Source organism: Mesoplodon mirus (assembly GCF_964341445.2).
Source record: "Mesoplodon mirus genome assembly, chromosome: 3".
Taxonomy (NCBI): domain Eukaryota; kingdom Metazoa; phylum Chordata; class Mammalia; order Artiodactyla; family Ziphiidae; genus Mesoplodon; species Mesoplodon mirus.
This window is the reverse complement of record NC_138978.1, coordinates 150813167-150839334: the sequence shown is the minus strand read 5'-3', so window position 1 is coordinate 150839334 and position 26168 is coordinate 150813167. Positions and strand designations below refer to the sequence as shown.

The 26168-nt window shown below is 51.0% G+C and overlaps 1 protein-coding gene across 2 annotated transcripts; it reads right to left on the bottom strand.

Annotated features, from left to right (window-relative positions):
• Window positions 1-3677: 3677 nt before the first annotated feature.
• Window positions 3678-26168, bottom strand: SLC41A1 (solute carrier family 41 member 1). 2 transcript variants are annotated; one of them, XM_082613499.1, is made up of 11 exons: window positions 25950-26168; window positions 22396-23418; window positions 14626-14733; window positions 13429-13500; window positions 12640-12784; window positions 12355-12501; window positions 11593-11740; window positions 10667-10746; window positions 10017-10151; window positions 9560-9708; window positions 3678-6259 (listed from the first exon to the last, which is right to left on the bottom strand). In XM_082613499.1, the coding sequence occupies exons 2-11, from the start codon at window positions 22768-22770 to the stop codon at window positions 6074-6076; spliced, it is 1545 nt and encodes a 514-aa protein (XP_082469625.1). In that variant the 5' UTR covers window positions 22771-23418; window positions 25950-26168; the 3' UTR covers window positions 3678-6073. The 2 variants fall into 2 exon arrangements, with proteins under 2 accessions (XP_082469625.1, XP_082469624.1); XM_082613498.1 differs by lacking the exon at window positions 25950-26168 and adding an exon at window positions 25105-25494.

The following is a 26168-nucleotide window of genomic DNA, read 5'->3' as shown; positions in this document are numbered from 1 at the left end:
TCTTATGCACAGGCCTCTGTGAGTCTGTGGGCCTAAGTCAGCCTCCCTGAGATGCCTTCTGGATGGGATTGAGTTTTCGGGCCACTGAAGATGAAGCCGGGTCAGGGTCGCAGTGCACTTACCCAGCGGAGACCTAGGAACCTGGCTGGTCCACCACACTGCACAACTTTGTCCAACTTCAACTGCACCCACGGCACAAATGAGCAGAATCCAGGGTGGGTCCGGGTCTATTAACTTCTCAATTCACTAGTTCCTTCATATCATCCCAAACTCTATATTCTGAGTATTTCTCTTCTCTTTTTAATCAACATTGTATAATAATAATAAAAGCTTCTGTTTATTGAAACTACTGTGTGCTCAACAGCCCCCACAGAGAAGGCATTGCTGTCCCATTCTACAGAAGGGACAACTGGGGATCAAAAGAGCTGAGATAGCTGGGATTCAAACCTATGTCTACCTCTAAAGCTTGTGCTTGTTTATTATATTTAAAATTGAGCTGTGTGAGGAAAGTAAGGTGACTTCTCAGAAGAAGAGTATAGCATCCTCAGCATGTTTTCCAAGAGTTGCCTCATTCCCAAAGTGGACATGATGACTCTTACTTATTGAGCTCAAAAAATAAGAATCTGCCTTGATTGGAGAAGGCAGCTGGCAGTTGTGCCTCACTGGAGGAGTAGGAGAATTCTAGTGATGCCCTGGGGTATCCCAGAGGATTCTGGCCACCATCTTTGACCCTGATAACCTGGATGCTAAGCAAAGCAAAAGATAGAGAATGTAGAAGCCTAGGTGGGCACGTGACGTGCTGTTCTGTCCTCCATAGCATGGGAGTCCCAAGGGAGAAGATCAGTGGCTGTGTTCCAGGCTTGGGATTGGGTCCCCTGAGAATACCTCAGGCAATGGTGACATCTCTCCCCTGCACCTTCCTGAACCTGTATCGAAGGCTGGTTTGATATTTGGTCTGGTAATCTTAGTTAATATTTCATATTTGACTTAGTTACTTTTCCCACAGATTTCTAACTCCTAAAAACCAGATACATACTTGATTTCTGAGTAATCTGTGAGGTAGTCAACAACTTAGGTAAGGTACTTGGAAGTCACACATGTGACAGTCTGTGTAGAGTCAAGGACGGATAAACATGTGGGTGTCCCAGGCAGGTCACAATTTGGAGCTCCCTTAAAGCAAGGTTTTCTATCTACTTGCTCAACATTTCTTTGATAGGAGCTAAGAGAAAATAATTTCTGTAATGTTCAAAATAAGAAATTTGTTCTAGTATGTTCAAAATAAGGAACTTATACTATGCTCTGAATATGACATAGTATTTACTTATTTGGGATTATTTTCATTTAATTTTTAAAAGAAAACACCAATAACTAAACAGTATTAGTCAACCCAACCTAACTAAACATTAATATAGCCATAAAGTCTTTCAAATTATGTTTAGGATTTTTTTTCTCTCTGGCCAATCGGTTCTCACATTCCTGCATTTTGTTTCTGTTTTTTCGATTTTTTTGGTCACGCTGCACAGCTTGCAGGATCTCAGTTCCCCGACCAGGGATTGAACCCGGGCCACAGCAGTGAAAGCCGGGAATGCTAACCACTAGGGCACCAGGGAACTCCCTGCAATTGGTTTTCTTACTAGCTTTTTAAAAAATTTTTTTATCAAGCCATATATTTTCTTGGGAGTCATATTAAAATATTTTATCTTTAGATAATGTAATAAAATATAGTGCAGTAAACAGCACTATACTGTGCATTGTTCAGTTACTGAATTTTAGCTGGAGACAGCGGGATTTCAGGAGACTGTCAGCTCAGGGTTTGTGGTGTTGCCTGTAATTATGTTGCAAAAATATCATCAGGGATAGGCTGGCGCCTGGGAGGCTTGTTTTTAAATGTCCACTGGAAGATATTGTCTATTTCTGTAGACAATTATCATTTTGCAGCAATACAAGGTGTCTCAAGGGCAAAACTGAGATAACAGGCACCATATTTTTGACCATTTCAGTACGTTTTAATGTTCTCTACACAGGGACATCTTGGCCCCCTCTTTCATCTGGCTCCAGGCATGGTGGGAAGGCACTGGGCTGAGAGAATCCTGGGTGTGAATCTATGACCTTGGGCAAGAAGACACTTAACCCCTCTGGGCCTCAGTTTCTCGCTTGTAAAATGGTGATAATATCTTTTTTGCAAAGTTACGAGAGATAATATTGAAGTTGTAAATGAGGCTATTATTTAAAAGTATATCATAGAGTATAATATGCTATATATTAAATATTATACAAATAGTAATTAACAAGCAATTATCCTCTTTCCACTAACCCTTAATGGCCTTACTAGCATATTGCTGCTTTGAAGAGTTAGTCCCAGAGTCCAGGCCCGTTATAAAAGGCTGATTTCTTAAATGTTTTCACTAGAAAAAAAAGGGTAACTATGTGACATGATAGATGTGTTAACTCAATGGGGGGAATCCTTTCACAATGTATTCATATATTAAATCATGTTATATACTTTAAATATATTACAACTTTGTCAATTATATCTCAAAGCTGAAAAAAAAAGGGCTGATCACCAAGCTGGGTAATGCTCAGCACTCTGTGCTATATACCATTGTCAAGGATCCTTGGGGGAACGTGTCCTGCTCGGGCAGTGGTTCCCAGCAGAGGCTTTGGAGTCAGGCAGATCTGGGTGGGACTGCACTGTGACTCTGCCCTTCCCTATCTGCCATCTCAGAAAAACTGCTTCGTCACAACCGTGTGTCTCAGAGGGTTGTGTTATCACCCCCTGCCTTCCAAACTCCAGTCATGCGAACCATTTGTAGTTCCCCAAAGCACCAGGCTCACTTCTCTGCTTAGCTTACTGTTTCCTCTCCAGCATGGTTCTCTCCTCCTGCATGCTGCTCCTATTCTTGTTGGCTTCCTCTAAGACTTCCCTGTCCCTCAAGACTTGGTTAGGTGTCCTTTCTGTCTGCCTGTTCCCCAGCCACCCTCGGTTTACCCCTATGGTCAGAGTATTGACATTGTCTAGTCATTGGCCCACCTCCCCCTCACTTCAGAGTTGACTAGTATGCTGGGGTTTAGTGTATGCCAGGCACAGTGTCTAGTCCTTTACGTCAATTATCTTACTGAAGTTGCTTAATAACCCTAGGAAATACGTATTAGTACAGATGAGGAAACTGAAGCTCAGAGAGGGTAAATGGTTTGCTCAAGGTCACACAGATCAATGCAGAAGATCTGGGATTTGAATTCACGCCTGACTCTAAACCCTTTGCAGTCAATTGTAAATTTTAAGAGTTTACAGGGTTGAGCACAGTGAAAGCATGTGCAACTACTCAGCAAAGAATGGCTATTATTATTTGACCCAAGCAGATTATAAACCTCTGGCGGGAAGGAATCTTAACCCATAGGTGCTTGCACCCTTTGCACAATACCCCAACCGAGGCTGAGTCAGTGTGTGGACAGCAAGGGCAGAGTAAGGCTTCTGGAATATGTCCCAGAGCAGCACTGATTGCTTCTCAATAAGTGGCTGATGTTTTCTATCATGCATCTCTGTATTTAAGAAATATTTCTTGTTGCACTCTGGCCCCTTTCCACTTCCATGCGAGGAGGGGGTGGGACTACAGAGGGGGCCCAAAGCAACAGTGGAAGCTGCTTTTTTATGAGACACACAGGAACCACCAGCCACCTAAATAAACGTCCTCTTTATTTTACCAAATATAATTTATCAGTTACGTTGACATTTGTCAATTCAGTTATAGTCACTATAAATAACTGTCGTAGGACACAGTTCTGTAACTTTTTAAGGATAGAAGAGTAAACCAATGTTGCTCCTCACAGCCGGGCCACAAGTCCATGCAGTTTGTGCAATCGGGGGAAAAGAAATGGATCTTCCATGAAAGTCATGAAGTCCCCTTTCTTTCCCTCTCACCCCACAGTCCTCCCTCTGCTCACACACTCAGGGCTTGGGGCACGCCTACCTTCTTGCTTTTGTGGCAAAGGACACTCCGGAATCCCCCAGGGCAGCCTGGCTGAACTCCAGAGATGAGGAAGTGGTGAGTGACTGGGGCAGGGGTGACTGCACACCACAGGGACACAGCCTCAGGGGCGGAAGAGTTGGTTTTGGTGCCTGTATAAGAGTCTGTGTGCAAATGGGTTTGGAGGTGGAGGACAAGACGAAAGAAGGCCTGAGGAAGAGCAGGAACAAGGCCAGGCTGGTGTTAATAAACTCTGCTGGACACACCCCCAGCTAGATAACCTCTACGATTCCAATTCTAAAGTTCTAGGCTCTGGAAGGTGGCCTGGGTGGGAATGGAGGGAGAGGAAAGTCTCTGGAGGTAAAGGGCAAGTTCCTGGGATGAGGCATGGTAGTGGTAAAAGTCAGGGTCACTGCCTAGTCTTGCCCTGGAGATGGGCCCTTTAGGCTACAGAGCGGAGGGCTTAAGGGAAAGCTGTGGATAAACAGGCTAGAAAAAACCTGCATCCAAATGCCCAGATTTGTACATGTGAGTGTGGACAACAGAATCCTGATCTGTTCACGGTAACGTGTGGGAAAGGTGCAGAGACTCCAGTGTTCTCCCAGTCGTGCTGGGCAGAGAAAAGTGGAAGCAGTCAGTTGATATCCAGCCTTCTAGTTCTGAATCCTCTTTTGGGTGGCTGGTGAGGAGATGGAGGGAAGGGAGGGTGAGGAAGGGGAGTTTAGGGAAATCAGCAGTGGCTGAGCAATGGGGCCAGGGGCTCTAGCTGTGGTCAGTGTTGTACGGAAGTGGGATCCAGGAGTGGAATCTAGAGGCGGAACCTGGCTCGGTGACAAAGATGGAAATACAGCGAGGAAACTTTCTCTGCCAGGTTGAAAAGGGCACATGGCCTTTATGTCTAGGAACGAGGCGAGGTTAGAACTGTGTTTCCCTTACTGCTGGCTAGTCAGGGCCTGTGCAAACAGGACCTAACACATAGTAGGCACTCAATAAATAGCGCTCAACAAATGTTTCAGACCGTGCCTGCAGAAGAGCTCCTCTTGGGGAGGCTGTGTATTTGCTGAATGAATGAATGAATGAATGAGTGAATGAATGATGTAGGTGGGCAGAAGCCAAGAGAGAGGAAAACTGACCTCCATGGCATGAAAGAATGAGCGATTTCAGGAAGTGACAGGGTCTAAGGTGACCACGTGATCATGTCTTCAGGAGAAACAGCAGCAGTGAAACACCCCTGGTTGCCCTCAACCTCCTAACCATTTTCCACATACCCATTCTCCGTCCCTCATCTTGGAACCCAACCCGGCAAGCTCTGGGAAAGGTCGTGCTTAGAAACAATTAGAGAGAAAGGTTGAACAGAGATAATCAGTTCTCTGGGCCCAGGGAGGATGTAGATCTTGGCAAACCATGGGTAGACGTGGGTCAACAGGCAGACCAGGCCACTGCTCATTTCTTCCTGGATGAGACAATCAATTGGAAAAAAGATCAAAGGGAGGGGTTGGTGGTATTTACCAGGCAATTGGGTAAGGAGCATGTACACAATTTAAGTTCACCTCATTCTTTTTGAGAGCAGGGTAGAGAATAGGGCTAGGATTATTTGGGGCCAGGAGCAGCTGTCTCCTGCTTAGTGCTCTGAAGTTGGTCCATTTCTAGAAAAAGTATGTGTGTGTGGGAGGGGAAGGGAGAGTGACACTTATCCCTCTGTTCAACCGAAAAGAAAAAAAGAAAACAAAGACAAACCCCCAAAACCAGAGCCCACTCACAGAGGCTGAGTTTGCTAAAGCTAAACCAAATGTCCCCAGATCCCAGATGGAAACCCCTGCTCCAATCCACTGCACCTGGAGGCACCCACCATGAAATTGCACTTGGTGATTGTCTCAAAAATCTACTTGTACTATTCATCTCAGTCCATCTGTCCTGCCTGAATTCTTGCTCTACAAACTTGGCTCAATGTATAAAAATTCCCATTGAAAATAATGAGAATTCGGTATCAAAGTGAAGTCCTAGAAAGAGGTGGGAGTGTCAAGTGGGGTGGGGTGGGGGAAGAGAAACCAAAAAAAAATTTCACACAGAAAGTGCAGAGAGGTGGAGAGAAGGCTGAGTGACCAGGCTTAGTCCCCGACATCTGTGTCTCGGTCCCCAATGAGCCAGAGGACATGGAAGCTGAGTGCTAGGAGCCCAGTGCCAAGCAGGTCCCCCAGGGCTGTCAAGTACGGGATGGAGAAGTTGTCCGGGTCCAGGCCCCGGCCCCACATCCAGTGCACCATCCAGTCTGCGATGTACAGGAGAATCAGCACCTGGAGAAACAGAAGGGCCCAGCCTGCAGCCATCCCCTCTCTCCAGGGGGAGACAGAGGCCACGCGATCAACCCATTCATTGCATCACAAGGCTTGGCTATCCACAGTCCTTAAGCTGGGACCGCTCATCTCTCCGCCCCAGCAACCCCTCTAATGTTCCTTCACCCCACAGTGACCACCTTGAACAGATGACAGGGGTAATTTGAGTTCTTTGGGAAGGAAGATGCCCCTACTCCCTGGAGTTTCCCACATCAGCACCCAAATTTACCAAACAAGAGGCTTCCTAATCGACATCCTACTGGTTGCAGGAATTCAGCCCTCTTGCCTCTAATTCTGGGTCATCCTATCCTCAGGTCACTCCAATTGTTGCCATGTTGGCCTCTTTGGGAGCCCGGCAGGGGGCTGGGGGTTGGAGTTTGCTTTTCATACAGGGATTTGTCCTCAGAGCAGAGTGGAATAAGGACGGCGTTTGAGGCTGCTGCCGGCACAGCTGTCTGAGTAACAGTTGATTATCCCAAGCTGCCTTCCTCCTGACCCTTCCCATTCTGCTGTTGTGGGCTCAGAGAATGCAAGTTTATTTTAACATTAGTCCTAGCAAAACAGAATTAAGAATAAGTCGGCTAAATACAAAGCAGACAGTGCGTACCAATTCCAAAGACATTTTGGATTATCTGCTGCTTTGATTTATCTGTGCCCTTGCTTTTCTTCCATTACTACAGAAAATTAAGAATGATCTAGATTAGAACCTTGCTAGTGGGCCCAGGACCAGTAGCATCAACAACAGCTGGGAACTTCTGAAAAATGCAGAATCTCAGGCCTCAGGCTGGATCTCCTAAATCAGAATCTGCATTTTAACAAGATTCACACGCACTTTTACGTTGGTGATGAACCCGGTCTAAAATATTCTGGTGGAGTGGGCTGGCCTGCATCTTTTATATAGTCTGCATGATTCCTGACATTTGGGGATCCCCAAATGACTGCATCTGTGTGAGAACGAAACGGTTTCTAACGGTAAAGCTCCAACACAGTCATTTGGGAGGTTTTACTCCTGACTGTACTTTGTAAATACTGTGGTATGCAAATTCTGCCCTGAGGGGCTCAGATGCCGGAACCAGGGCCACTGGGGGATCCAGAAGCCAGAAGTGATACCTATTTTTAGGCAAACTTGGTTGCTCTCCTGTCTTCTCTCCAAGGAAGCCAGAGGTTACAGTTCCAGCACCTTCACGTTCCACCTTGCCCCACATACAGCTGCTTTGGACTCCTGTGGCCCTGGCCCCAGCCCTGGGTGAGGGCCAGCCCCCCATAACTTCACACCCTTGCCAGCAGCTGCAGAAGCATCCCAAATAAAGAGCGTGGCCAGAAGGGCTTCGGGACGTATCCCACGAAGGGAATGGCAGCAGCTGTCCCCACATTCCAGCCTCCCGAGCAGGCCCTGGGACACATGGCTGGGAGGGGGCAGCGAGGGGATCAGGAAGAACGTTTAGAGGGGATCAAGAGCCATGCTCAGGCCCTGCACAGGCTAGAGAAGACAGCAGAGGTGAGAGTGTCCCCCAGCGTGTTCACAATGGGGAATGAAGCCGGGCTCATCCTTCCCGACGTGGCCAAGGGCTACCCTCCAGCTACAGACCCTCGGCACACACACCTTCCCTTTTCCCACCGAGTGTGCTTCACCCCAACTCACAATGGAACGTGGCAACGTGGGTAACTGCCGCGGGGAAACTGCATGTGGTTGGCCCAGCCCTTGCTAAGATGTCCTAACACACAACATTTCTAAAGTTGGGGATGAGGGGTTGGAGCTATGGATAAGGGCTTACCAATAGGGGACTGGTTAAATGAAACTATGGCACGTCCATACAACAGGAGAGAATGCAGCCATAAAAGTCAGGGTGTTCTGCTCCTCACATATGGGTGTGGAATGATCTCTAAGATAAATTGTTAAGTGAAAAAAGCAGGGTGTGGACAGCATGTATAGTGTGCTACATGTGTGTTTAAAAAAAGGAGAAAAATAAGAAAAATATGTACGTTTGCTTGCATAAATATAGAATAAACTTGAAGGATACATAAGAAACAGATATAGATAAACAACAAGGTCCTATTGTATAGCATAGGGAACTATATTCAGTATCTTGTAATAAACCATAATGGAAAAGAATATATATATTCTTATATATATATATTCTTATATATATATTCATATTCATATATATATATATATATATATATATAAAACTGAGTCACTTTGCTGTACACCAGAAACTAACACAACACTGTAAATCAACTATACTTCAAAAAAAAAAAAAAAAGAAACAGATAACACCAATGGCCTGTGAGGAATAGAACTGGATGGCTGGAAAAAGGGGAGAAAAGACTTTTCACTGAGGTTTCACTATGAACCTTACAAATTTTTTGAACTATGTGACTGTTATTACCTATTCAAAAAGCAAATCTGTAGAAATTGAAAATGTGATACTAAGGGTGAGTTTGGCTATAAAGGGGTTGCATAAGGGAGGCTTGTGGTGATGGAACTGTTCTGTATCTTGACTGTGGTGGTGGTTGCATGAATGTACATGTGATAGAATTGCAGAGAACCACACACACACACACACACACACACACACACATACACACGAGTGCATGTTAAAACTGGTGCAATGTGAATAGCTTTGTGCATTGTACCAACACTGATTTCCTGGTCTTGATGTGCTATAATTATGCAAGATGTTACCACTGCAGGGAACTGGGTGATCGGTACATGGGATCTCTCTACATTTTTGGGGGCAACTTCTTGAGAATATATAATTATTTCAAAACAAAAAGTTGAAAAAAAAGGTAATAAAAAGCCAGGAGAAAGCATCCTAGTATTACAGAATGGCAAGCCTGGATGGGATCCAACAGATTATCTAGTGCAGTGGTTTTGACATGTTTTCAAGCTGTGAAACCCTTTATTCAAATGAAATCTCCCAAGGAACCCCAGCATGTGAACAGAACCACATGGAGCTGTGTGGCCAGGCTAGTGGGGGTGGCACCTGCCTGAAGTCCACCACCTCTGGTCCACTCCTCTCAATTTACAAATGTATCACTGAGCCTCAGAGAAGTAAAACAACTGAGCAAAAGTCACACAGCATGTTAGTGACTTTGCTGGAACTACAGTCTGTTCTCCTGAGCCCCTGTCCAGGGTTTACTGGCCACACAGTCACAGAGAAAGAGTTGGAAGACTCTTTCTGGGCCAAGCCTGGACCTCCCCTCCCATCCCTGCAGGGCAGTCCTGGCCCCCGCCCCCGTGCCCCTGCCAGTCCGTACCTGGAGCAGTGCAGCTGTCATGTAGAAGATGATGAAGATGAGTGTGAGAGTGGTGTGCCCGCCCTGCAAACAGCTGATGGTGTAGAGGAATACCAGGTGTCCTGGGACCACGAGGAGAAAGAGGACCCGGGCCGAGCGAGAATTCACATCTGGAACCAGGGGTGAGACGGTGTGAGGAGGAGTAGGGGAGGAGGAGAACTGGCTCCAAGAGGCCTTTCAAAGTCAGGAGGTACCACGCTACACTCCAGGGCAGCAGACAGCTGACTATCTCTCTGTCTCCATCCCATGGTCCCCAGCCCTCAGGGTGTCCCAGGAAAGGACAGCCTTCCTGCCTGGGCTCTGCCCTCCAGAACAGCTGGTACATACAGCCCAACAGAGAAGGAGAACCTACATATGCAGGCCCCAGCTGTTTCTGAAGTGATGGAGTGAACCTAGGAGGTGGGGACTCTGGAATTACCGGGACTGAAGAAGGTGGTACAAGGGCTGGGGCAGCGGCGAGGGGCTTGCCCAGTGTTCTCCCCTGGCATCCCGTTCATGTGGAGGAAGGTGGAGATGCGGCTGGCCTGCACAGCCACCAGATTGCCCCCAACACCTGTGGAGACACATAAGACCTGAGACGTGGGGGTGGGGAGTGGGGAGGGCATGATCCATTCACCAGACCCCAGGAAAAGAGTGAGACACTAAGAAGGAAGACAAAAGACACCCTTCCTTCCAGGGAGTCTTCCAGGCTCCTCCCATCCTCCATGCTATGGAGATGCGGCAGTCCTACGTACTACTAACACGGCTGAGAGTGCAGGAAGGGACACAGGTGGATCTGCAGACTCAGGGAGCCTGCCTTCTCCATCAATGCAGAGTGTGCACCTGTGGTCAGACACAGCCGAGGGGACAAGGCCCTGCCTGGCTCAGCCCCTCTCCAAAGCTCTGCGTTGACCCAGGCATCCAATGCTCATGCGCTGGTTCCAGTAACCAGTTTCAAGTAGCAGTTCAAGTCGTGAACTATCTGAGCTGGACTCTCTTGCCTCCTGGAACCCTGACTGATACAAAGCCCCCCAAATCCTCTGATCCCGCCCTCTTGTTTCCCCTAGGCAGCTAATGCCAAGACCTCACCATTAATCACAGGTGTGAAGACAGCCATCCCTGCAAAGTTGGGGTCTGAGACAGTCTTGTCCAAGATGAGGCCTCCCACACTACACAGACACAAAGACAAGACACAAAGACCACTGAAGGCTTCTGTTCCGGTCCCTGGGATGAGAGGTACAGGTCCATCTGGATGTGGGCAGCAAGGTGGCTCCCAGGAGTCCCTTGTCCTTCCAGTCCTCGCCTCCCCTCGCCAGACCAGCTGATGCTCCTGACATACACACTGGCGCAGCACCCCGAGCAAGCTGGGGCAGGCAGCTGTCTCCTTTACCCACCTCCCAAGTTGGCTAGAGGAGCCGCCTGCTGTTCTGCCTGCTCAGTGTGATTTCTCCTTCTGGTAACAGTGCTGGGCTTTTCCTCAGGGAACCACCTCTCTCAAACTCAGTCACTGTGGTTCGAGTGACACTGCTCCAATGATGGCAAGGCCCCAGGCCCATCCAATCAGAGCAGCACATCCCTAAGGCCACAGTGATTGGTTCAGGGATAGCCACATGACTGGATGACAGGCAATGACATTCTATAATGGGATTCTGCAGAACTGTTGAGAGAAAGAATCCCTGCTGGAATTAGTAAGCGTAAGGAAGTGCAAACCTGAAGCTGCAGGCCAACACAGAGAAAAGCAGAGCTGAGACATGGAGAATACTGGGGCCCTAATGATATCATCTATGTCCCTGAATCCAGCTGTGCCTCTTTAGTTCTCTAAGCCAGTGTGTTCTGCTTTCTAATGAAACCCATTTCAGATGGCTTCTGTCACTTGCACCAGAAGGACACGTGACTGATCCACTGTTGAAGGCATTTCTAGGGTCTGTGCCACACTTCCTCTTTCCGGGGCTTAAAAGTGAGTCTGTGGAAGGGAGAGGGGAGGGTGAGGGTGGGCATCAAGGGCCCGAGCCTACCTGCTGATGGCCATGGCAATGATGACAGGCTCCCAGCCTGAGTACAACACCTCCCTTGTGACTGGGCTCTGTCGAGCCAGCACCACCCAGACAGGGAGCAGGGCCACGAAGAAGGCACACACCAGGGGGTAGATATATTGCCAGACATCTGAGAGAGGCAGAGATGGGAGGGAGGTGAGCATTGCGGCTCCCTGCTCCCAGCCTCCCCTTGGCTCAGCCTGCAAATGCCCCAACAGATCAACAGTAACACCACGCTAAATGCCAGAAAATGTATTACCTCATTTGATGCTCACTGTAAACCCGGGAGGTAGATGGGGCCAGCCTTTTCCATTTGTAGATAAGGAAACCAAGGTGAAACCTCCTCAGACGTTGAACTTATTAGGGGCACAGACCAGATCCTAGGTTTCTTGCTTTGATTCCCCAGAAATCCCTATCTCCCCTCCTCTTCTTCATTTTGCAAGCAGATTCCAGCCTTTAGTTCCTTTCCTTTGCCCTTTCCCCCTTACCCCTCCAAGATGAGTAAGAATATACAGCACCAAGCATATTTCTCAAATACTTTCACCCCTGCTCCTGCTGCCTGCATGAATTTGAGATAAGTACTTAGCCTCATCTCTCTAAGGCAGGGAGTTATTACAAACTGTGCTCCAACCAAATAGTTAAGAACATACAAGAAATCCTTACACATGTGCAAGCCCACTACCATCTCTCCCAATCCCACCCAGGAGTCCACCCTGGTCACACCCTTGATTGCCTCAGCCTCACCCTGCTCCAGGTAGAGTCCCCAGCTGATGCCTGAGAGCAGTGCCAAGGTGATGAGGTCTCCCAGGCTGGCAGCAATGGGCGTGGCCACATTGTCTGGGTTGATTCCAATCTTGCGAGAGCCAATGATGACTCCAATCATGATCATGCCTGGGGAGGAAGGAGAGGGGCCAGGCAGGGTAAGAAGAGATAATGGGGTATCAACCAACAAAAAGAGAGATTGGAGGTTTAGTTGACACCTCTGGGGCAGCCCTTCCTACGCCCCTGCCCCTCCCTTCCCTTCCTTACCCAGTACCAGGGAGGCAATGAAGGCCGTGGCCACGCTGCTGGCACAGAGCAGGAAGGCATGTGGGATACTGAAGTGGCCGTCAGGGATCCAGCCAAAGATGACGGCTGCGAGGGACGCCAGGAAGCCCACCACCGTGGCCTGCACCTGAGGAGGGGAGTGGTAACTCAGAGAGCAGAGCGCGTCTTAGCTGAGGTCACTGAGCACTTAGCCAGACCTCTTCTTGCCCTCAGCAGCCCCAGGAGGCAGGCGGGGCTGGCCTGTCCAGTCCTCCCAGGCTGGAATGATGTCTTTATTTATTTAGTTTCACACCAGACACCAGTACTGGGTAGTGCACCCTGCAGGAACCCAGGACATGTTACTGGCTGAATGAGTGTTCCTCTGGGGATTGGGGGAGGTTCAAAAGAGCCTGAGACTTCAGTCCAGACACAAGGCCTGGGACTCAACGGGGAAGACTCCCAGTTCGGAACCTGTGTGGCCTCATGGGGAGATGGGACCACAGCAGTCAAGGACCGTCAGCACTCCTGAGTCTCCTCCTGAGTCTGATCTGTGGGGACACAAGTCCTCTGCACCACTGGAAGCCAAGGACTGACAGTGGAGATACTGGGGTCCCCCCCATCCTGGCTGGTTTTCTGGGAAACCTGGTTACCTCCTGGAGTCCCTTTGGGAGAAGCCAGCTCAGCAGGATGCTGGAGCTTTACTCAGGAGCCGGCAGGGGCTGACTTAAGCCTTTCAAATTCCTGACCAGGGAGGAAGCTTAGCCCCACCGTCTCTGGTCCCTGCTCTCTTACCTGGATGAGGGCCATATTCCCAGTGATCATCCGCCAGAGCTCCTTGGGTGTGTCCATGTGCCCGACGTTGGCCTGGGAGAGGGAGGACAAGGGTCTGGAGCTCCAGGCTGGAAAAGGTCTGCAGCTCCATCCATTAGGACCTTGCCTGGATCAGCAGGCAGTGCACGTGACCTAAGACTCTGGGACCAGGACATGACCCCCAGGGAAAGTGAAGCAGGGTCGAGGGGCTGGGGTGAGAGGGAAGGAGCAAAAGAGCCTTGAGCTCCTGCCTCTGGCTGGGGTTGGGAAGGGGGCTCCCAAGGCAGCCTCTTCTCCCCTCCTCTCAGGACGGCCACTGAGCAGAGGCCGATTCCATGCTCTGCCCTGCTCACCTGGGCAGCTCATTCCCACATGGGTTAAAATGACCTGATCCTTCCCTGGCTCTGAAGCCAGCTTGACATCTTAGGGGAGAAAGGTCAGCTGCTGGTGCAGGACGGAGGCCACGGGAGTGTTTGGGAAGGAGTGAGGCGGCATGGGAATAGGCCAGGAGGGCAAGCTGGGGAGGGCTAGGCTGGCTGCCACTTCTCTCTGCTGCCTTCTCCAGGCTCATGGCCATGCAGGGACACCCCTGTCACTTGGCTCCCCTGGCCTCCTGAGTTTTACTGCTTTCTGCCTCCCACCCCATGGGGCCTGTATCGGGTGCAGTCTCCGAACCATGACGGCCGATCCGATCTAAGAGTTTGGGGAGGTGGGAGTGATGAGGAGCCCCTCTTCATCTATTCCCTTACAGAAGGGCAGCCTGCCATGGGGGAAAGGGAATGGGATTGGAGGGGGGCTGGGGAGGCCTGGCTCTGCTCCTGCCCAGCTGCAGAGTAGGGCTGGAGATCAGAGGAGGCCCCCATCTGTGCAGGTGGAGGGACCAGCATGATGCTCGCCTGTCAAAGCTGCACAAACAGTCACGAGGTGGGTTGTGAAGCAGGGGGTGGGGCAGGAGTCCAAGGATGGCTGGGACATCCAGAAACCGAGCCTGGGAACCACTCTGGGCAGGGAGCTCCTGCCCAGGAGCAGGACAACCAGCCTGGGGTCTCCCTACTCCTTTCCACCCCAGACCCACACTGCAGACCTGGACAGTTGAGAAAGGCCTGTGGTGATCTAGTCAGGCTCTGTGCTGCCCCCGAGTCCACTGTGTGCCCCATTCCTCCCAGCCAGGACACTCACTGCGGTGGAAAGCCTTGATGCCAGGGTCATTTCCAGGTTCCCCTTAAGCCCCAGCAGTGCAGGCACCAGGATGAAGACCTCTGTCACTTTCTGGAAGACTTCCCAGTGCTGCAAGGTGAAAACAGAACCCAGGCATTTCAGGGCCCCAAAGGGCTGGCATCGAGGTTGAATGTGAAACTGAGTCCCCCTAAAAGTGAGTTCCTGTTCCAAGGTTATGACTAATGGCTTTACCCAAAACGTTAATCCCTTTCTTGTCCCTTCTGACCTCAATCCTGTGTTAACTGAACACCCATCAGCCAGAGTCAGATGACTAAGATTGCTGAGGTCAATCATAACATCATTAACGTACAGACTCAGGCTGTTTCTCTAGGTCAAAATGAGCTAACAGACCCTTGGGTCATGGACCACCAGACCATAGACTCTTAAAAGGCAGGCATCCTGAGTCCCAAAAGTACAATTAAGAAATGTCACAAGATGATGATTAACCCCAGCTTCTTTGTTCTTCCCCTTTAAATCCCCCTCACTCAGAGACCAAGTGGGAGTGGATCTGAGGCTTTTCTCCCACTCCCTTGCTTGGTGCCCTGCAGTAAGCCCTTACTTTGCTGCAAACCTGCTGTCAGAGTTTGGCTTTCTGTGCTGTGGGCACACGAGCCCTTGTTCGGTTACAACTGGATAGTCTGGGAGCAGGGGCTTGAGGAGGAAATGGAATCGGCAGGGAGTGAGCACGTCAGAAGCCTTTCCCCCAGGAACTCTGGAAGCAAACCAAGTCCATGGTACTCCAAACAACAAAGCCCCCCCTCCTGCCACCCAGAACAGGGGAGACGTAGAGGGTCCCTTCCAGTCAGGAGGCCCTAGCCCGTCTCTGCTTCTTCTGCCTGCTTTGTGGAGCTGGGGGAGAAGATGGCAGGGACCCACACAGCTGAGTCACCCCGGGCTGGCTTACACCCCAGAACTCCTTTGCGATCTCCCTTCAAATTGTCTTCAGTCTGGTTTCTCTGTGGCCTCAGCCTTGAGCGGTGTTGTCTCAGCTGTTGAGCACTGGGCTCCATGGGGCTGGGGTTGAGGAGATTACAGAGTTTGTTTGGTTTCTATCTATCTCCAAGGGCTTTGGGCCTCAGCCACAGCAGCTCTCCTTTAGAACAGGCTCTGTATGAAGACCGTGGCCCCCAAACCTCAGAGTGTTGGTCTGCAAGAGGTTTTTCATTCCTCCTCTGCATTCTCTCACCCTACAGACCTGCCCCAATCTCTCAGTTAGGAAAGGTAAGTGTACCCCTGCAAGGAAGAGCACTGGACTGGGAGTCAGGAGACATGGATTCCAGCCCTGAGACCATCAGGCCTGGCTCTCCTACCTATTTCTTCAGCTAACATCTTTTAAGTCTGCACCATGTGCCAGCCTAAGGCTCTATGTGCATTTTCTCATTATATCCTATCAACGACCCAGTGAGGTAGGAGCTATGTTTATCCCACTTTGTAAATGAGGAAACTGAGGTTCAGAGAGCACTGCACTCCTTAGTGCTAAGAAGGAAAAATGTAGGAGCCAGGATTGGTTATTTGAAGGCTACTTTAGTTGCAACTGAAACTGAAGACTTGCAAAAAAAGGCTGGGACTGTGTTACCCCGAGGGCAATGTGGATTCCCTTCCCTGTGCCTTTATCTGTTTTAAGAATGGAAAGCCTCCAGGTTTGGAGAGGGGAGGGGTCAGGAGGCCAGACAGAGGTATGTAGGCTGATCAGAGCATCAAGGTCAGGAGGCAAAGTGCTCTAATGAGCAAAGGCGCTGGACTGGGAGTCTTGGGTCTCCCACAAGAGACCACAAGGATAGGCTTCATGCTGTGTCCCCAACATGCTCCCACAGAGACCAGCAGGGGTACCTTAGACAAGTTATAAGGGCCTTGAGCTCTTGACTATAGAAGGTACCCTTCAGGGACCAGATCAGATGGTCCCTAAAGGCAATTCCAGCACTGACAACTATAGTTAATGATGAGCAAGGCTGCAAATCAGACCCACAATGAGATATCACCTCATACTCATTAGGATGGCAACCATTAAAAAACAAAACAAAATAGAAAATAACAAGTGTTGGTGAGGATGTGGAGAAACTGGAACACTTGTGCACTGTCGATGGAATGTAAAATTGTACAACCACTATGGAAAACAATATGGCAGTTCCTTAAAAAATTAAGAAGAGAGCTACTATATGATCCAGCAATCTCACGTCTGGTATATACCCAAAATAACTTAAAGCGGGGTCTCGAAGAGATATTTGCACATCCATGTTCATAGCAATATTATTCACAATAGCCAAGAGGTAGAAGCAACCCAAGTGTCCACTGACAGATGAATGAATAAACAAAACATGATCTATACATACAAGGGAATATTATTCAGCCCTAAAAGGATGGAAATCCTGTTACATGCAACAACATGGATGAACCTTAAGGACATTATATTAAGTGAAATAAGCCAGTCACAAAAAGACAAATATTATATGATTCCACTTATATGAGGTATCTAAAGTATTCAAATTCCTAGAAATAGAAGTAGCATGGTGGTTACCAGGGGCTAGGAGGAGCGGGAAAAGGGAAGTTAATGTTTAATGGGTGTAGAGTTTCAGTTTTGCAAGATAAAAAAGTTCTGGAGATCTGTTTTGCAACAATGTGAACATACTTCACAGCATTGAACTATACATTAAAAATGGTTGAGATGATAAGTTTTATGTGTTTGTTACCACAGTTAAAAAAAAAAAAAAAAGAGGAGCACGGAAATCAGAGGGGGCTAAGGCCAGGATTAGAGTCCAGGGGAGGCTGGACGCTGGGGAGTCTTATAAAGGCAAGGACCTCTCTTTTCTTTTTCTTTTTTTTTTGCGGTACGTGGCATGCCACTGCTGTGGCATCTCCCGTTGCGGAGCACAGGCTCCGGACTCGCAGGCTCAGCAGCCATGGCTCACGGGCCCAGCCGCTCTGCGGCATGTGGGATTTTCCCGGACCGGGGCACGAACCTGTGTCCCCTGCATCGGCAGGCGGACTCTCAACCACTGCGCCACCAGGGAAGCCCGGACCTCTCTTTTCTTGTCAGAGTTCTTTCTGTGGGTGTGTGTGGGGTGTTAATGGCAGGGGGAGTCCTTACCAGGACCCAGGGGAAGGGCTCATCTCACTAGGGCTGGAGCGTATCTGTACCTGAGCTCCTGGCCTAGCTCCTCATTGGTGGAAGGCGCAGGACTTTTTTAGGGAAGGCTCTTTCTGGAAACTAAGGATGGGAAAGAAACCGCCTGTCCCCCAGCCACAGTTGCTGAGCTTTCAGGCACCCACAGGAAGAGCCAGGAGGGATGCAAATCCCTTTTCATCCCTGGGCCCCCAAAGAGAAGGCAGCCCCAGTGAGCCCCGTCTACGCTGGAGGAACTCGGGGATTGTTGCTCTTGGACAAGGCCAGCACATAGCTCTGGGGCGCCAGCTCCCAGCAGGCAAGGACTTGCTCAGCTCTGCCTCCTCCTCCCTCACCTCAACTGGACACGCAGCTCCAGAGACGAAGAATTCTCTCTGCTCCCCTCTCCGCCCCTCATAAGGGGGGCTGACCCATAAGGGTGGTTTGGAAGCTCCGCTCAAGAGCCCAGCCTCGTATCCCCTCCTCACTGCATAACACCTGCCCCTCCCAGCTTCCAAGCCGCAGACTCTGTGAAAAGCTTTGATCTCCAGGTAGGCGTATGTAAAATATGCGTACTTATTGGCAGAGTGAAGGAGCACGGAAAAAAATACTCCAAGTGCATGCCAGCAATATTTTCTGAATTGTTTGTAAGGTATATTGTTTGTCTTTACGATTAAGAAAAAAAAAATGTATGAAGCTCAGCTAAGCCCCTTCAGCTGCCACTATAAATACTCCCAAATCCCTGCGTCTCCCAGCTCACTCGCACCCTCTCCTTCCAGCTACACAAGGACCTAGAAGGGATAGGGTTTTAGCAGCTTTAAGTTTCGGGCCAGACAGGAAAGGAGAACCAGTGGCTGCAATGACAGCCCTATGCAGAAGTCTTCCAGGCCAGCCAGGATACAGCCCGGAACCTCACAGCCCCTGCGCCCCTACCCAGCAACGCCCTGAGCTGGCACTCGGGTCAGAGTAGCCAATGCCTACACACATACTTTCTTCACCCACCAAAGCCTCTCAAAGACGCAGCTCAGGCAGGGGAGCCTCTGGGGTAGAATGGGCAGGGGCCAACAGTGTCTCTTCTTCCTCCTTTGGCCTAATTCAGGCCCATCCTGTTCATCCTGGCTGGAAGTGCCTGCCCCTGAGGTCAAACCAGTCAGCCAAGCCTTCACCCACACCTTCCTGCTCTGCTGGGGATGGAAAAGGGCACGTTTCAGGAAGCACTTGGCGGGAAGTGGGGACAGAACACATCGACACTGCTTCTCAGAAATGCAGCTCTTCTTCGCTTTCCTTCTCTGTCCGTGGATACAGGGGAGTGAGGGCTCACTGGGCCCTGATATTTTGGGGGTCAGGGATGAGACAGTTCCCTTCACACTCAGAAATAATCCCAATTCAGAGCAATCACCCTAAGTCTCGCACCTCAGTGGCCCTGCTGCTACTTCATCCTGATACTTCCATCTTGCCTCTTCCATCCCTCACCTCTTCTGGCCTCAAAGACATAGACCCCTGCCTGCCTTTGAGTGGTCTGCCCTGAGCCTTCTTCCCCTCCAGGGAGACAGCAGCAGGGAAGAAAGTCACAGCCTGGAAAAGCTGGAGTCAAGGACATGAAGAAGACTAAGATCCCTAGCAGCTCTGGGACCCAGGCTGTGGGAGAACCTGGCAAGTTGGGCTGGAGTTTACCTTTCAGGGTGAGGACTGGGTCAGCTCAGATTAGAGTAAACCCAACCTTCACCTGAGGCTTTCCCCCACCACCTGCAGACATCCTCTAGGTGTCCAAGGAGAAGGGCCTCAGGACAGCACCTGGGTACAGAGGGCTGTATAAAGTGTGGTAAAAGGGGTGGACGTGCAGAACCGGAGTGTCCTACCCAGGAATGCCAGCAGCCACGGGAGCAGGACGACCGTGAGAGGAACGCTGCTTTCCCAGTCCACTCCCCTAAGCCCATGCTTGCCATCCACTTTCATCTTTGTAGACTCTTCTGTATACACAGCAGGAAAGAAAAGCCAGAGGAGGAGGTATTTCGGGGAGGGGGGTGTCTCCTTTCCTTGGGATCCTCAGCAAGTGAGTAGTGAGTCAGGATAAGGAGCTGGGAGTCTCACCTGTTTTTAACACAGCTGGGGATTCCAGTGAAGGTTGGCACACCACCTCCTGCCACCCCCATCCCTCAAAAGGCTGACAGAAGAGGGGAGTGAGATGCTCTGCAGCCGCCTAGGACCAAACCAGGAGGTGGGGCAGGGCATCTGCAGCATGGAGACTGCCAGAGCCCAACCCCCTTCAATTCCAACACTGGGCCCAGTCCTGCTTTCCTTCCCAAATGCTATGGGAACTTTCAGCCACGGTGGGGAAGTTGCAGCAGACTGCAGTCCACTTAAACTTTTCCTACTTTTGGCCAGTACGCCAGCCCCTTATCTCACTGCAGAGGCTGGCTCTACAGGCTGAGTGGAGAGGAGGGCAGATAAGAGGAGAGAGAAATGGGCCTGGGGAAGAGACTGGGGCTTCTGCAGCAGTGGGGAAAAAAGGTGGGGGGGCCCTGGACCAAGGAGACATCTGCACCAACACGGCCTTCTGCTCAGATGCTCTGAGACATTGGGGACACTCTACAGCCAGCTCCTCCTGATGGCCCCAGCCTCTTAGGGCCCCAGATTCTGTCCCACTGAAGGTCACCTTAGCTTGTGAAGGGGGAATGCGGTGTGAATCCTTAGAAATTGTCCTGCTTTTCCTGAATCCGAGATTGTCAGACACCACTTTCGCCCCCTTAGATATGGAATAAGAATCTCCCTGTGGTCCCTGATCTTTCTGCTCCCACCCCTGCCATGATATCACTGCAGCCATCTGCAGGGCCTGCTCCAGACCAGCTGTGGCGGGAGGCTGGGGGAAGGGGGACAAGGACAAACCAGCCATTGTCTTCCATACCAACTGGACCTTAGCTTTGGGGCGAGCCTAGGTGCCACACTGAGGGCAAATGTTGGCCCTCTGTGGGCACACTGGTCAGGCTCCAAAGATTCCCTACCTGGGTTTCTCAATGTCTCAGGACCATGGGTGAGGGGTGGAGGTGGGCAAGGTGTCAGAAGATTTTTCCAGCTCTAGAACTCTTCTCAATGTGTGAGATGGGGGGAGGGAGGGGCCCTCTAAGAACTTTTGTTCTTGCTCATTTTAGAATGTAACTCCAGCTGTTCCAGATTCCAGTCTACCTTGTTCTTCGGGGAAAGACAAAGAGAGCAGACTCCTCCCAGAGTCTTTAACCAGTTGGCGAACCACAGCCACGGTGAAGACCATAGAGGTTAATGGCATAGGTTCTGAGTCAGGTGACCAGGGACAAGTTACCTAATCCCTCTGAGCCACAGGTTCCCTATCTACACAATGGAGATGGTTATGGTTCCTACCTCATGGGCCCACAGAAGAGGCCAACAGATGTTCCCCACTACCGTTCTTACTATCCAGGAAATAAAGCAAACCCTTTCCAGGTCACCACCAGATCCTGGTTCTATACCCTTTGGAGGCACCAAACCAGAACTGGAAAACTCTTAGAATGAAAACCAAGGCCACTGGAAAGGGATGGAAGAGGTGGAGAACTGCTACCCTGGTCTCATTTCTCCTTCTCCCATTACCTCCACTCACTGCCTTAGGAGAAGGAGCAGCTACCAGGGGGAGGAATCCAAAGCCCGCCTTCCTAGCTCCTGACATGAGGAACAATCCCCAAGATAACAGGTTAGGGGAGAGAGCAGGAATGACATAAACACCATCCTCATTAGCAACCGAAGGTGCAGTGTTCTCCTAAGGACTCAAGTCAAAGTGGTCCAGGTAGACACCATTGAAAGAACCCCCTAGAACCTACACCCTGTTTCCTGGGACAAGGGCATGGTGAGACTTGCCAGCAGGACTCTCTGTATTACCACATGTATCATTGGTAGGGTTGGATGGGAAAAGGGGAGGGGATGCTGAACTCCATGTCCTCCTGAGAGATTCCATGAGAGATTATATTTTGTCCCCATATATGTCACATAATTAGCACTTCTATGTCTCATCACACCAACACCGCCCCCCCCAAATCATGTATCAGACAGCATGTGCCCGCCCCCATTCCCCAGCAAGATCCTGCCAAGGTTACAGGCAGACAAGCAACACAAAATGCCTTTAAGAACCTTCCCACTTAATTTGAGACCCTCTTGGCAGCTGGACAAATTCCTGCCCAGCAGGGGGATGAAGGGGAGACTTGAAACTGAGCTTTCTCCTGTGGGTATCCTTGAAACCCCAAAGTAAAGGGAAAAGAAAGTATAAACAGGAGACCTATCTAAATGTCTCCTACTGAGCTGGGCTCAGCAGAAATGCCCAGGAGGGACGGCAGGCAACAACCCTATTCCATCTCTCTTCTTCCAAGCCTGAGCTCTGGAACCGATTCTGCTTCTGTTAAGCAATACTGCCCTGACCACCTCCCTGGGACTACTGAGCTTCCTCAAGGCTTCTGTAGAAACTAACTAGACGAAGAAGAAGCCAAGGACATGATCCAAAGGGAAAAGTACTCCAGGAAGCAGCAGCTGCTTCTGACAGGGAGGTGGAAGAAAAGCTCCAAGAGACAGTTTCCCGGGAGGAAAAGGTGGCTCCGGGCTCAGGGTCAAGAGCTGCCCTCCCCAGGTCCTACCTGTACGACGTCCAGCACCATGCCGGCAGCCACAGTCCCAAAGCCTGCCAGAAGGAAGGGAAACAGCACTTGCAGCCCGATGGAAAAGGAGGTCTCCTTGAGCGGCGAGGGTGGTGCGGGGCCATGGTCTGTGCTGACGTCGTCACTTTCATTGCTCTGGCTCCCGTTCTCCAGCAGGGCATCCTCCTCCCGAACCCCCTTGGCGTTGGCCCGAGACTCAATCACCACCACCTCTACCCCAGCCCCATCAGGCCCCAGGAACTCTGAGGTCCCGGCCAAGGGCTCTCGCCCGGGGCCATCTGAAGGGCAGGGTGAGGCAGGAGGGCCAGTCCCATTCAGCTGGTGGACGTCCTTCGGCTCCGGCTTAGAGGACATGACGGGAAGGGAGGAGGAGAAGGGGGAACTCTTCTCTCTTTCTTTGCTTTCTCTCCCTTTCTAACTCGGGAAAGAACTTAGTCTTGGGGTGAACCCAGGCTTGGTCGCCGCGGGACCTCTTCCCACGGCTCTCCGCTCCTATCAGGCGCTGCAAAAACTAATCCACCAACAGGCAGCCCCATCAAGCACTGAAGCCACGAGCTGGAGGGGAGCAAGAAACTCCTCACCAGACTCTGCAGCCAGCCACTAGGGGTGCAGATGCCTGACCCAGCTGGCCAGCGCTGTGCTTGGGGGAAGCTTCTCTGGCCTCTTAACTTCTTTGGTTCTCAGTGCAGGCTTCTCAGAGCAAGGGGCATCCAGAGTAGAAGAGCCCAGCTAAGTTTGGGGTGCCCTCTGAGGTGGCCCTTCTTTCATTAAAGTAGCTTGAGTTCAGATCTTTCAGAAGGCAGCCTCGGCCTGGGGCTGTGGCTCCTACCCCTGCCTCTGGTTGGGCTCCTTCAGCTTCCCACAGCTCCTCGGGCTCTGCTGGTCCCAGGGCACTGTCTGCTGTCTCTCTCCTTTTTTCCAGAGATGTCCTTCCTTCCTGGGAAGACCTTGCACCTTCCCAAATGCCTGGTCCTTAAAGTCACAAGAATCTGTATGGAACACCTTATGTAGGAAGAAAGAAGACAAGAAAAAGAGAATGTTACGATACAGCAAAGGACAGCTCCTACTGGGAGAATCCTCCCACAAGGCAGGCATAAAGAGTTTGCTATTTGCCTTCCTTTTTTCATTAAATCACCCATTCCTGCCCTGTGACATCTGGATGCCCAGAGGGCACTACCCCTGCCATGCTCCCAACAGGCAACCCACTGCCTCACAGGGACCACCACTGTGGTCAACAGCAATGAGATGTGGCCAGCCTGGGATTAGGAAGATGCTGTGCAGGAGACCCTGGCATTGCCTTCTCAGCGACCGGGGATGGGAAGGGATGTCCTGGGGGAGATCCCTTCTTGAATGCCCATTAAGAACCCAAGCATTATTAAGGTGTGGTCTCCCAGTGGGGTCAGTTACAAGTTCAGTCACAAGCTCCCTGTAGCCACCCTGCTGTAGAAAGTGATTGTTTACAGCCACACAGGGCAAATAAGCAGGGAGAATTTGATCACTGAGTGAAGGTCCCCAGACCCCTAAAAGCCCCAGCCCCTGAGGAACAAAAACCAACAACTGGGAGGACTTCCTGGGCAATGGGGCAAGGCTGCCAGACCAAGGCCAAGAGCCAGAGGCCTACCCACTCCTGCCCTTGAGAGTCAACAGTGTTACAGAAAGCTCAGACACTGACTTGGATCCAGGCCTCTGTTCCTACTTTTCTCCCCCTGCTCTTGGCCTTGTGAGCTTGTCAGATAGGACAAGGGTGTTATCTCAGTTTGAAGGGAAAGACGGTAAAACTATTGGTTATTATGCACACATTTCAGTTCTCTAGGTTCACCCTGTTCCCCAGGGTTATTGAGAGTTGGATATAATGTAATTCTTAAAAAACAAAAACAAAAAACAAAAGCACCATCCAAATAAATAAGTAAATAAAACAAAGCAAAATAAAAAGCAAAGCAGCATAAGCCAAAATGCACTTGCTCCCAAATGCATGTCTCTTTAGCTTTAATGGCCCCACTTTTCTTGCCTAAAGGAATTCCCAGGCCTTGATCCCCACCCTATTCCAGCTAACCAGAATAGCTCTCACAAGTAAAAAATAAATTTAAAGAGAATTTCCTAGGAAAGATGAATAGGTCCTTAAGTATTCCAAACACACACAATTAGTCAACTCCTGTTTGGGAAAGGGTGGATCAAACTCCAGTAACTGGCCCATGGGAACTGTTTTCTCTTTCTAGTCACTCACGTCACCAGGACTCCCTTTTCCAGTCTCCTGAAACACTGTCCTGTGGTTCTTTCAAAAACCCTCATTAGAGATCCAGGAGGAAACCTCTGAGCAAGAGAGTCCACTGCCCCTTGCCAGAAAAGTTTCTGAGTCCGCTAAAACTTGACCCTCCCTCCTCCTCCCGTCTTCCTGGCAGGTCACCTAACCTGAAAGGGGGGCTCGGAGGAAGAGAAGCCAGTCCCTCACCCCACTCCTTCCAGTAACGGAGACTTCAGATGGGCCTAAGGCCATGGGATGAAAGAAGCAAAAGTGACCCAGGATGCCCTGAGGAGGGGACAAAAAAGACCGTCTTAATATCCCCAAACCCCGGGAGGGAGAGGTATCTGGGTGGCCCTCCCGCCTCTCCCCGATTCAGACTCAGCAAATGCGCTGCGCTCCAAGTCTCCCGCCCTCGCCACCCACCCCCTAGACCCAACAGGACTGACCTGCCCCTCGCTGGGGAGGAAGGGGGGCGCCTGGCTTGTGGCAGCAGGGACCCGTGGTCTTGGGGGGTGCAGGGATCCCCCTCTTCTCATCACTCCTCCTCGGCAGTCCTCCTCGGCCTCCGGCGTGCCCCCCACACCCCCAGCCAAGGCGAGCGTCCGGCCGCGACACCCGGCTCGCTACATTTCGCCTCTGCGTTACTGCGAGGCCGCCGCTCCGCTTCCACGAAGGGGAGGTGGTCAGGGAGTGCAGGATATACCGCCTCGCTCCCGGGCGGGGGCTGGGGGACCCGGACGGGGGACCGTTGGGCCGAGCTCACTCGCCCCCAATCGCTTCTTGCCCGGGGACTTGGGCCCGACTGGTTGGCTGCTAGGGGCAAACGTGATCTGGGGCAGACTGGGTGGCACCCCCCCATCAAAAATAGATTCTGGATGGACAACTGCAGCAGCCAATCGGGGGCGGGGGAGGGGGCGGGCTCAGACTCGGCCTGGCCCCTTTCCTTCGCTTCGAGCCGCGGAGGCGGGGCGCCAACAAAACGCAGTGTGAGGAGTGACTGGAGCCCGAGGCTGGCTCGCGGGTCCCAGCGCCCATCCGCCGGCTGTCCGAGGTTCCCGCTCCAGGCGCCTTGCCACCTCCCTCGGGCCTGCCCCGCCGCGCTGGGACCTTCTCTTGCCTTTTAAAGCCGTGTGCGCCTGTGCACGTCTATCCCTGCCTCTTGAATGTTTCCTTGAGCCGGGGAGACTGGGAAACCTCCCCGTGGAGCCTGCCAGCTCTGACCTCCGGGCCTCAAGCAGCCATCCCCGTGCTCTAAACCCCGCGCTTGGTTCCCGGAGAGAACCGTCCCTACCTTGTTCTTGGACACAGCTCCTCTCCTGCTGGCTAGTCTCCTCGCGCTTCCGCCAGATTCCGCATTCTTCCAAGCGCGTGGCTCAGCCTGATAGAACCGGCCTTAATAAAGTCCCAGCCTTGAAAGGGGAGGGAGGAGAGGTCAGACTCACCGCTGTGGTCCCACACGCAGCACCTGAGGTAGGGGCGGAGGGGAGCCTGGCTTCCTCTGACCCACTGA